The 12,278-nt window shown below is 48.6% G+C and overlaps 1 protein-coding gene across 2 annotated transcripts; it reads right to left on the bottom strand.

Moving 5' to 3' along the window:
* Positions 1–75: 75 nt before the first annotated feature.
* MAPK15 (mitogen-activated protein kinase 15) lies at positions 76–12,210 on the bottom strand. 2 transcript variants are annotated; one of them, XM_033065911.1, is made up of 14 exons: positions 12,107–12,210; positions 8,847–8,945; positions 8,581–8,610; positions 7,720–7,810; positions 7,440–7,570; positions 6,719–6,882; positions 5,643–5,782; positions 5,179–5,236; positions 4,278–4,415; positions 3,964–4,069; positions 3,242–3,545; positions 2,869–3,011; positions 1,228–1,453; positions 76–1,140 (listed from the first exon to the last, which is right to left on the bottom strand). In XM_033065911.1, exons 1-13 carry the CDS (start codon positions 12,173–12,175, stop codon positions 1,247–1,249), a joined length of 1,680 nt encoding a protein of 559 aa, XP_032921802.1. In that variant the 5' UTR covers positions 12,176–12,210; the 3' UTR covers positions 76–1,140; positions 1,228–1,246. The 2 variants fall into 2 exon arrangements, with proteins under 2 accessions (XP_032921802.1, XP_032921792.1); XM_033065901.1 differs by having other exon boundaries at positions 76–1,453.
* Between the last annotated feature and the right edge of the window lie 68 nt (positions 12,211–12,278).

Here is a 12,278-nt window from a genome sequence, read left to right on the forward strand (position 1 = left end):
AAAAAAAGAAATAGAAAATTCAATATATGAGTTTGGGCCAGGAAAGATAAATACATACAGACACACACACAGGTATTAACTGGAAAAAAGTATTTAAAGCTCAGTGGTTTCTCAGGTGAAGTTACTCTTTTTCTGTATCTCACAATGAGTCAGACATAGGAGGCACTTTTTGAAGGTTTACATACAAAACAAAAATTGTTGTAATCAGTGTTTTGGCCTAATCTGTGGTTCTGATCTTCTCCTACAGCACAGGCCCAGCTTTTGTATTTAGCAGCTCCTGAGCCTTTGGGTTTGCTTGTGGTTTGTCCTTTGTTTATAGGGAATTACTTGCTTTAGAGGCTGAGCTGAAAGAAGGTGCTGAGGTGCTGTTGATGGAGAAGGAGCTTGGTTTTAGGAGGCCTTTTCAGGTGAGTCTGAGTTGAAATAAGCATCTAAAGCAAAATCCTGCCTTGGCCAAGTAGTGACTTCCTTGACAGGCAAAGGACCCTTTGAAGATCACCCAGCTGCAACCCCTGCCTGCCATAGCAGGGACACCTTCCCCTGTCCCAGGCTGCTCCAAGCTCTGTCCAGCCTGGCCTGGAACACCTCAGGGATGGGGCAGCCACAGCTCTGGGCACCCTGTGCCAGGGCCTCAGCCCCCTGACAGGGAAGGATTCCTTCCCAGTACCTGATCCAACCCTGCCCTCTGTCAGTGGGAAGCCATTCCCCACATCCTGTCACTCCAGCCCCGTGTCCAAAGTGCCTCTCCAGCTCTCCTAGAGCCTCTTCAGGCACTAGAAGGGGCTCAAAGGTCTTCCCAGAGCCTTCTTTCCTCCAGGCTGGACACCTCCACTTCTCCCAGCCTATCTCCAGAGCAAAGGGGCTCAAGCCCTCAGAACATTTTCTTTGCCTTGCACTTGGCCTTGTTGAACTTCAGGAGGTTCCCCATGACCCTGAATATGTCTAAAAACCACTCAATATCAGAATAATGCAGTTTTCTGTGATTTTTTTGCAGTAATTCTAACAAGGAGTATAAACTGTCAGTTTTCACTGTTCTCAGGGTGTGAGAGCAAACATGCTGTGTTCTTGACTGCTGAGACTGGAAGGCAGAGGAGCTGGATTCCCTTTCCTTCTAGCTTGTCCAGAGGAAAGGACATTGTCCTAAGCAGTGAATAAAGCACTTCCTCACATTTTGCTCTCCCTGCTGCCCTTGCTTAGTCAGGGGCTGAGGGATGAGCTGTACTTCACCTGTCTGGAACATCTCCAGTCACTGCTCAGGGCTTTTGGAGGCCTTTGCTATTGGAAGACTCTGCAGTGCAGATTTGCTGATGGTGCCATAGGCCTGGGAGTAGCTGCCCATGGATGCCCTTGGATCACCCGCAGCTTCCACGTTTGCAGTGATCTGGAACATCTTTTTACTGGGCTTCAGAACGGGACGAACATCTTTGCTGTGACACTGAGAGTTTCTGGGATTCTGTGAGAGAAAGAAAAGCCAAGAAAAGTAAAAAACCTGGAATCAGCTTTCTGGAATGCAAACAGGACACAGGTTTGGCTTTGGTCAGCACTATCCTCTCAGGAAACAAACACAAACTCAGGGCATGTGTAGGCTGATCTCCCTTTTCTGATCTTCTTGTCACAGAAAATGGGTCACAGTTCCCTGAAGATTCTTCCAAATGCCCAGACCTCAATGTGCAAGCAAGCTCCACAATCCCATCTTGGGGAATAAATGGCTTCTCTTTCTCTCAAAACATTTTTGAAGGGATTCCAAATCAGAGGGGCAGAAAGGTGGGTTGCAAATGTGCTACTGGACATGTTTGAAAGTTTCTAACAACCTCGGCTAGTGGAAGGTGTCCCTGACCATGGCAGAGAGGTGGAACAAGATGAGTTTTTAAGGTCCTTTCCAGCCCAAGCAGATTGTGAGTCTGTGAATCTCTGCTGCCTCCTTCCCTACTCTTCCTCTGTCACAAGCTTCCTCCAACCACCTCTGCAGGTGCCAGCAGTCACCAGGCAGCTCAGGGAGAAAAAAAGCAAGAGGTCATTGAAGAACCCAGTGAGGGTGAGGGCTTTTGCAAGGAAGCATGGCCAAGATCAGGGGAGAGGGAGGAGCAGAGAGAACAGGACTGACACCCTCACAGCTCAGCAACAGCAATCCATTAGAACCACAGAATCATGAAACCACAAAATCACTGAGTTTGGAAAAGCCCTCTGAGACCACCGAGTCTAACTGCTCCCCCAGCACTGCCAAAGGCACCACTGTCCATGTCCCCTAGCGCCACATCCATGTGGCTCTTAAATCTCCCCAGGGATGGGGACTCCACCCCTGCCCTGGGGCAGTCTGTGCCAGGGCTGCACAGTCCTTTGCAGGTGGGTTTTTCCAATATCCAACCTGAACCTCTCCTGGAACTACTTGAGGCCATTTCCTCTCCTCCTGTCACTTGTTTCCTGAGAGCAGATCCTGACTCCCACCTTGCTGCACCCTCCTGTCAGAGAGTTGAGAGAGTGACAAGGTCTTCCCTGAGCCTCCTTTTCTCCACAGCTACTGCTGCTGCTCCAGACCCTCCCCCAGCTCTGCTCCCTTCTCTGGACACACTCCAGCCCCTCAATGGGGCTCCTTTCTTCTTGTGAAGAGCCCAAACTTTTCCCCAGGACTGGAGGTCCCTCAGCAGTGTCTGGCACTGGGGACAGGTACTGCCCTGGCCACACCATGGCTGGTACAAGCCAGGTGCCATTGTCCTCTGTCTCACCTGGGCACACCTGGGCTCACGTTCAGCTGCTGTCACCAGCACCAGCAGGTCACCTTTTCCAGCTTTCCAGCCACTCTGCCTGGAGCACGTGGAGTTGCTGTGATCCAGGTTACCACAAGTAAGGGCTAGAAGTTAAGCTACTCACATTGTTAAGGTTCTGCACACTTGTAGGAGAGAGCCGAGTGTCTAGCCATGTGATTTGTCTCCCTAGTTTCTCACTGTTGGAGATTCTGGACTGTTGAGGTGGTGCAGAAAAGTTCCTGATCCCAGCACCAGGATTTGCATTTCCTGCAGCAGGAAAAACATGAGATAAAGTAGGAAAATCAGAAGAACACAGAACACATTGACTGAGGCAGGGACAGTCCCATACTCAACACTCATTCAACAGTTTTGTTCTTGTGTCATTTCCCTCCCACACTTTCAGCCCCTCCTTTTACCATGCAAATTCCCTTCATTTCTTTCAGAGCACTCATCCTCTCTTCCCACAACACCCCACGGTGTAGGAGGGTGGTACCTACTCTGCACAGTGGTGTGTGTGATAGGGTTGTACATCATCACACTAATCTGTGATCTCTGACACACATTTCTGGCCAAATCCTTGCTCTGGCTGGACCCTGCTGGCTGGGCCCCAGCTGTGGCTCCAGCGTGCACGTGTGAAGGGTTTACAGGAGGGGGTGTTGGCTCTTGCTGGCCTTTCCTGGTGGGTGCAGTCACTGAGCTGAAACCTGGGAGAAGTGTGCTGGGCTCAGACTGGCTCAGCTGAACGTTTTCTCTCTGCACTTGCTCCTTTGGAAGGCTCTTTGACTTCTTTTCAAGGATCATCTGCAGAACAGAAAAGCTGTTTAGACTTACTGCAGCAATACAGCAGAAAAACAAAACATCAAAACAAAGTGGAATACTTACACATATTTGCAATTTATTTTACAGGGTAAATAAAAAATATGATTTTGGAACTAGATGATCTTTAAAGTACCTTTCAACCCAAACCATTCTGTGAATCTTTCTCAGATACCATGCTTCAGAGAGTTTTCTTTGCCCTGTGGGAATTTGACATGTAAAGGTCTCTCAAAGATTACAACAGTATGGAACTGGCTGATCAAACACCGAGGTGTAACTGTGCCAGCAGGTATGAAAAGCCACGGGGAACACAAAGACAAGACAGTGACAGAGTTTGTTAAGTGTGTGCAGGAATGGCAGGTAACATGGAGGATGAGGATTTGGGAACACTGGATGAAAGTACCTCGTATAATTTATTTCTATATTCTGCCACAGACAGCTGGACATCATCACCCAAAGGAAGGATCACATCAAAATCCAAAGAAGGCTCCCTGGAAGGACAGTGGAATCTGAGAAAATGAGAACACATCATGTAATTCACCACCTGGAAACAGAATATTAAAATTTGAACAGGATTGTTAAACAGTCTCGTGTAAATAGAGTTAGAGAAAATAAAGAATTAGCTTTGCCATTTTTTCTGTAATGCATTTAAAGGAAATTAGTGCCAAGAGCACAAAGAAGACATCAGGGGAAGCTGCATGCTGGTGTCACTCTCACCTGCTCACATAGGGATGCTGCAGAGCCTCCTCTGCTGTGAGCCGTTTGTCAGGGTTAAACACCAGAAGTTTCTTCAGCAGATCCAAGGCAGGCAGTGGAGTAGAGGGTGGGAAAATCTCCTCAAATGCTACTCGCTGCCTAGAAGTCAGGAAAAAAAATGATACAAGCTCTCAGTGTCTAATTCCCAGTGAAGGCAGGAGTGACAGCTCTGGAATCACATCAAGGTGACACCAGACATGAGTTCACTCACAAAGTGTGTCACTGTCACTGAATCCTAGAATGGTTTGGCTGGGAAGGGACTTTGAAGCTCATCACTTTCCAGCCCCATGATCCCACAAATCTAGACCTGAGATTATAGAAACATACTTCTCTGTAATTTGCAGAGAAAATAAAATTTAAAAATCTGGTTTTGCATTTTGAAATCCTAAGTATAATTGTGAATATAATGAGAAGAAAGTATCTTGAAAAAAATCAGTTTTAAGCACCAAATCTTACTCATATTTTAAATAATTTTTATTTAAGCAGACAACTTAGAGCCCTTTCCAGTCAAAGACAGCTGGAGAGGGACTCTGGACAAGGGCCTGGAGTGACAGCACTCCAGTGGGAAGGATTCCCACTGCCAGAGGGCAGGAAGAGAAGGGGTATTCGGAAGAAATTATAGCTTGTGAGGGTACTGAGGGACTGGAATGATTTCCTGGAGAAGCTGTGGCTGCCCCATCCCTGGAGGGCCAGGCTGGATGGGGCTTGGAGCAACCTGGTCTAGTGAAAGGGGTCCCTGTCCATGTCAGGGGGTGGAATGAGATGATCTATAAGATCCCTTCCCACTCCAACTGTTCTGTGGTTCCCTGACTCCATGGTCTTACATCAGATGATCTGAGACACACGAACACCTCAAGCTTACCGGGAACTCATGTGGTTAATAACTGAGGCCTTGTACTCTGACTTGAGAGCCAAAATATCTGCAATAACAAAAAGATGCTGTTACTGCCAAGATGAGCATTTGCAGAGCTGCACAGTTTATGAAGGAAAGCCAATATTTGTTATAACATAGGAAATTGTCCTCATAAAACTTGGTTGGAGATCTATGGAAGGAAGATGGAACATTTACTGATGAATTTTCTAAGCTGATTTTTGAATTCCTATTTATTAATCATACACTTCATAAACTTGCATTGTCATAGTAACGGATGCAGAAGCACCACAATATCTGAATTTCTTATTTTCCCCTAACACTAAGGATGAAGATTTTAATTTCTTTGGAAAGGTACCAGAATGAATGAGACACCTTCTTCCCTGACCTAGCCAGGCTGCTTCCTTCCACTGTAACCCCTCTCTAGATACCTCTCCTAGGCAGCAGAGTCCTACCTTCTGGGGAAGGAGCAGGGATGACCCTCAGGATCTGCTCTATTTGATTCATTGTTGATGTTCCAGGAAAAAGGGGCTTCCCAAGCAGCATCTCTCCAAGAATACAGCCAATACTCCACATGTCTACACCCTTAGTATAACTACAAACAGGAACAGAAGAGAGGGAGGATTAAATCAGGCAAATATTTTCTTGTACCTGGTATTCACATCACCTACATTGATTTATTTGCTAGGAAGCATGCTTGGTGACTTCTCAAATATAAATGCTCACAGGTTTGAACTGTAAATTGAGTAACATTTGGCAATCATGAGACTGGAAGCAGGAAACAGAAAGGAGGTTTATCCTACACAAAGTCTAGTCTAAGAAACCATAAAAGGAAATATATTGCAGGGACATGCCATAACAAGGTAGTATATTAAAGGAAATGCCAAAACAAGGTACTATACCCTTTTCATACCACCAGGAATGAAGATGCACATTGTTCTTTGGAAACAATTGACTTTGGTCATAACGCATGTACAAAGCAGTTACAGTTACTTAAGAATTACATTTTTAAGCAAAGTAAATGCCAAATAGTGGGTATAGGGCAGTTTGCATCCACATTTAAAATTTGGGATACTACCCCACATCTATTTATTTGCTTTTCTGGTTCTTTATATTTAGTTTTAAAAAAAGAACTAAGCTTGACTAACAGGTAGCTGGTATAGCATCTGATTAGGGAATAATTCATGAAGGTCTATCAAAAAGCACTGCTTCAATTTGGAAAAGAGGACTTATATTCTCCAGCAGATTTTGTAAAGTTGTGGATTTAAGGGAGAAGAAATAAGAAATAAGGTGGGAGAAAGGGTGACAAACAGATGAGCTCCTCATGTATGTACACTGGCACCAGGAGCACAGGAAGGACAGGTACATGTTCATAAGAGGTTTTTATGTCACAGAAGTCTAACTGCATCCTGACAAAACAGACTGCTGACATGACACTCTATCTGGTGACACTGAAAATTAAGAGACTGAAGACTTTAAGACAAAAACACGTGCAGGTGGAGAAGTGCCAGGCTGCCATCCCTTCAGTCACCTGCGCGAGGCCAGCAGGATCTCGGGTGCCCGGTACCAGCGCGTGGCCACGTACTCGGTGAGGGCAGGGCTGGGCTGCTCCTCGCCCAGCTGGCACAGGGAGCGGGCCAGGCCGAAGTCACACAGCTTCACACAGCACTGGGCATCCAGCAGGACGTTGGAAGGCTGCATTGGACACAGCACAGCTAGTTAGCCTTTCACTCTCTCAATACCAGAGGATTCTTATCAAGGTTCTTTTACTAGTCTCATGCTTCTGTATTTTTCATACTTTTCCTATGGTGACAGCCTGGGACAGCTGGAGGTATTCAGCCTGGAGAAAAGGCTCTAGGGGAGATCTCAGAGCCCTTTCCAGTGCCTAAAGGGTGCCAAGAGAGCCTGAGAGGGACTGTGAGCACAGGCTTAGACAGCACAAGCGGGAATGGCTTCCCACTGCCAGAGGGCTGGGTCAGATGGGATATCGGGAAGGAATTCTTCCCTGTGAGGGAGCTTTACCCGGGCAGAGGGAGCCCAGAGAAGCTGTGGCTGCCCCATCCCTGGAAGTTTTCCAGGCCAGGCTGGATGGGGCTTGGAGCAGCCTGGGATACTGGAAGGTGTCCCTGTCAATGGCAGGGGGTGGGAACGATGGGCTTTGAAGGCCCCTTCCATCCCAAATCAATCTGTGATTTTATTTAGTGCTCAACAGAAAACTGGAGTGAAGGACACAGACCATGACCAAACTGTACCTTCTGATCCCTGTGAATAACATTCCCTGAGTGGATGAATTTAGTTGCCTTCAGGAGCTGGTAAAGAATGTAACTCTTGTGGATGTCTTTCAGCAAATTCCCCTTCTTAATCACAGCATGTAAATCTGTCTCTGTAAGACAGCAGTAATATACTGACATCAGTAACCAGCATGAACATTCATGCACATCACCACCACACCATCAAAGTGATAACTTTGATAAATCTGTTAGGATAACTCCTAAGAGAGGCCGGGTTTGAATGGCCCTGCAATGCTCTCACCCATGGACTCAAAGATGAGGTAGATGTCCTTGTCATTTTCTGCTGGGATAACATCGAGCAGCTTGATGATATTTGGATGTTCCCCAAATTCCTGCACAGGGAAGAGACCCAGCTGTCAAAATCATGTGTTTGCTTGTGCATCATAAAAAGGGACTATACCCTATTTCAGTCTGTATTACTGTCTAGAACAAACATTAACATGTTATTTCCTCCATTAGACTTCCTCTGAAAAAAAACCTAAAAATAATTTAAGTTTGTTCCATAGCAGGAAACCAGCCAATCAAAAAAAAAATCTCTGTTAAATGAGACATCAGTTCTAACACTGCCTCTATACCATTTATAATGAAATCCAGTCCCCTTTATGCACCTCACATTTCCTGTAAAAACCCAAACAATGAGCACGTGTCCAACTGAGGGCTGGCTCAGACACTCACAGGCTGCTTGGAGATCAGACAGCACACAGAGACACCTGAGCACAGGGATCACACTGCAGGTGGAGTCCATCCTCACACTTTTGCAGACTGCAGGTGGAGTCCATCCTCACACTTTTGCAGACTGACAATCCTCATGGGATCATTAAGTTAATCCCTAGCTTTAACAGAAGGTGCTGATGTGCTGCTGCTGCAGCAGACACATTGCTAAAAATGGGGAAAGAGCAGGAAGGAGTAAAACCAGCCCAAATGGAGAGTGTTTCATTCAGGTGGGTTCACCCTGAAAGGCTCTTTGCCAAGATGGTGCAGAAAAGAAATTAAAGATTTATCAACACTAATCAATGACCGATACATTTTGGAAAAGGATGGGAAGAAAATACTTAGACGTGAAAGATAAAAAATCAGAGAAGAGGAGGAACAGAGACATTACCTGGAGGAACATGATCTCTCGAAATGTTCTCTAGAAATGAAGAAAAAACAGTTGATTATCACCTCGAGAAAGCAGCAGAAGAGAGATACATTTCAATGTATATGCCATGATATACAAAGCTTGATTTTTATTGCCTGTTTTTATCCCAATGTAGCTGCAGACTGTATTGTTGTGTGCACAATTATCATCTTTCAAAGACAAGAACTCTGAAAATACCTATGGAATCCCACCACGTGTCAGAACACATCAGGACAATAATTTCTCACCTGCGCATCTGTTCTGTTCCTGAAAGCATCAAAAATCTTTTTAACAGCAACTGTTTCTCCTGTCTTGCGGTCAATTGCTTTCCAGACGATGCCATAGGCCTGTGGAGAAGCACAGACAGGTGAGCAGTGAGCTGACACTGCACAGACAGGTGAGCACTGTGCTGACACCTGCACAGACAGGTGAGCAGTGAGCTGACAGCAGCACAGACAGGTGAGCAGTGAGCTGACACCTGCACAGACAGGTGAGCAGTGAGCTGACACCTGCACAGACAGGTGAGCACTGTGCTGACACCAGCACAGACAGGTGAGCACTGTGCTGACACCTGCACAGACAGGTGAGCAGTGAGCTGACAGCAGCACAGACAGGTGAGCAGTGAGCTGACACCTGCACAGACAGGTGAGCAGTGAGCTGACACCTGCACAGACAGGTGAGCACTGTGCTGACACCCGCACAGACAGGTGAGCACTGTGCTGACACCAGCACAGACAGGTGAGCAGTGAGCTGACACCCGCACAGACAGGTGAGCAGTGAGCTGATACTGCACAGACAGGTGAGCAGTGAGCTGACACTGCACAGACAGGTGAGCACTGCACTGACACCCGCACAGACAGGTGAGCAGTGAGGTGACACTGCACAGACAGGTGAGCAGTGAGCTGACACCTGCACAGACAGGTGAGCAGTGAGCTGACACTGCACAGACAGGTGAGCAGTGAGGTGACACTGCACAGACAGGTGAGCAGTGAGCTGACACCAGCACAGACAGGTGAGCACTGTGCTGACACTGCACAGACAGGTGAGCAGTGAGCTGACTCCTGCACAGACAGGTGAGCAGTGAGCTGACACTGCACAGACAGGTGAGCACTGTGCTGACACCAGCACAGACAGGTGAGCAGTGAGCTGACTCCTGCACAGACAGGTGAGCACTGTGCTGACACCAGCACAGACAGGTGAGCAGTGAGCTGACACCAGCACAGACAGGTGAGCACTGTGCTGACACCGGCACAGACAGGTGAGCAGTGAGCTGACACCAGCATGGACAGGTGAGCAGTGAGCTGACACCTGCACAGGCAGGTGAGCAGTGAGCTGACACCCGCACAGACAGGTGAGCACTTTGCTGACACCTCCCCCAGCTCAGGCCTGCAGTGGAACCAGAATGTTCCACGCCGGACTGGAGGCAGAGGTGATGGAAGCTGATAGAAGACGGATTAGCCCAAGGAGCCACACCACTCAGAAGACAGACTGAGAGAGCTGGGGTTGCTCAGCCTGGAGTAGGGAAGGCTGCAGGGAGACTTCAGAGCTCCTTCCAGTGCCTGGAAGGGCTCCAAGAGGGCTCGACAGGGACTTGGGACAAGGGCATGGAGTGACAATACAAACTGGAAGGGCTCCCCACTGCCAGAGGCCAGGGTTTAGATGGGATTTGGGAATAAATCCTTCCCTGGGAGGGTGGTAAGGGCCTGGCACTGGTTACCCCAAGAAGCTGTGGCTGCCCCTTCGCTGGAAGTGTCCAAGGCCTGGTTGGATGGGGCTTGGAGCAGCCTGGGCTAGTGTAAGGTGCCCGGCTTTAAAGTCTCTTCCAACCCAGACTATTCTGTGGTTCCATGACTCTGTAGGGAGAGCAGCCCTGAGGAGATGGACTTGGGGATGCTGGCAGACAAAAACCTGAAAATGAGCTGACAACATGCACTTGCAGCCCCGACAGCCCCCCACGTCCTGGGATGCATCAAAAGAAGGGCAACCAGGGGATCAGGCCCAGCCAGTCCGAGGCTGGGACAGGCAGCTCCTGCCTGACCAACCTCATCTCCCTCTGTGCCAGTGTGACCTGGAAAGGCTGCATGGATGGCGTGGGACCCATGGGCCAAGGGTCACAACAACCCCATGAAACACGCCAGGCCTGGGGCAGAGTGGCTGGAAAGCTGGAAAAGGAGCTGGCAGTGGTGGTGACAGTGGTTGAACATGAGCCCAGGTGTGCCCAGGTAGTAGGATGCCAATGGCACCTGGTTTTTACCAGCCATGGTGTGGCTGGCAGGTCAAGAGGCGTAATTCTTCCCCTGCATTTGACTTTGGTGAGATTCCCCCCTGGAGCACTGCATCCAGCTTGGAGCTACTCAGTACAAGTACGACACAGAGCAGTTTGAGCAGGTGCAGAGAAGGGCAGTTAAGGGAGCAGAACTTCTACCTGATGACTGTGATACTTGCAAATGGTGATTACCACTTGTGGTACAGATCCTGTTTTTTATTTTAGGCCACAGATTTTAATCCTGACTTTCCACAGTCTAGGGGATGCTTTACCTTTGCACAAAGGGATCACATCCCACTCAGAAATGCACATTTAATGTTTAAATACTTGTACAAAGCGAAACAGCTGTAATGTATGATTCTAGTGATTAAATACTAGTGTAAAGACATCAAAGCAGGTTTCCCAGTAACATGTGTGGTCCTGAGCATGGGATCAGGACCTTTTCCAGGCATCAGGCTGTACACACAACATCAGCTGTACAAGTACCTCAGGCAAGGGCTACAGTGCTACCCTGCTGGCAACTGGGAAACAGCCTCAGGTTGTGCCAGGAGAGGTTCAGGTTGGATATTGGAAAAAGCCCTGCTGCAGAGGGCTGTGCAGCCCTGACACAGACTGCCCTGGGGGGATTAACAGTCACTGGATGCAGGACTGGAGTCATGGATTAGTGCTGGTTTTGGCATTGCTGGGGGAGCAGTTGACTCCACAGGCTCAGGGGGCTTTTCCATCTCATGATTCCTTGACTCTATGAACATAACGAGGGAAATACTTAAAATACTTGTATCGATGCAACTAAACGACAGCAAGGAGCTGCCAGAATAGAAAAGCAGGTAACTCGGCAGGGTTTAGAGACTGCCTCAAGAGACATCTTAGAAATTACCACTGCCTCATGTATAAAAATACATTTTATGGAGAAGACATGACCTGATGCAGCATGATCTGAAGTGATGGAGTTAGAAGGGTTTGGCAGCCACAGAGATGAGATAAGGTATTTTGAGAATCAGATCCATTTTATTGTTCGCTTATGAGCTCTTTTGAGTACTCCGGAGCTCCCCTGGGTCACCTGGCGCTTCCACCGGGCCCTGAGCGACAGACGAGAGTTCCCACAGGCGCCTGAGCCCCCGATCACCGCCTCAGCTGCCCCGGGCCGCTCGGAGCCCTCACGGCGCCTGAGCTCCAACACGGCACCGAGCGATCACGGGCCCTCCCATCTCCCAGAGCTCACCCCCTTGCCCAGGCACTCACCCCCTTGCCCAGGCGCCTCTTGATCTCGTATTTGCGGCACACGAGCGGCTCCACCTCGGGCGGGCTCATGGCGGCGCCTCCCCGCCGGCTCCCGCTGCCATGGAAACGGCGCCGCGCGGCGCATGCGCGCACGGCCCGAGCGCTGGGGGCGGGGTTGTGAGGGGGCGGGGTT

This window comes from Catharus ustulatus, chromosome 1 (assembly GCF_009819885.2).
Source record: "Catharus ustulatus isolate bCatUst1 chromosome 1, bCatUst1.pri.v2, whole genome shotgun sequence".
Classification (NCBI taxonomy): domain Eukaryota; kingdom Metazoa; phylum Chordata; class Aves; order Passeriformes; family Turdidae; genus Catharus; species Catharus ustulatus.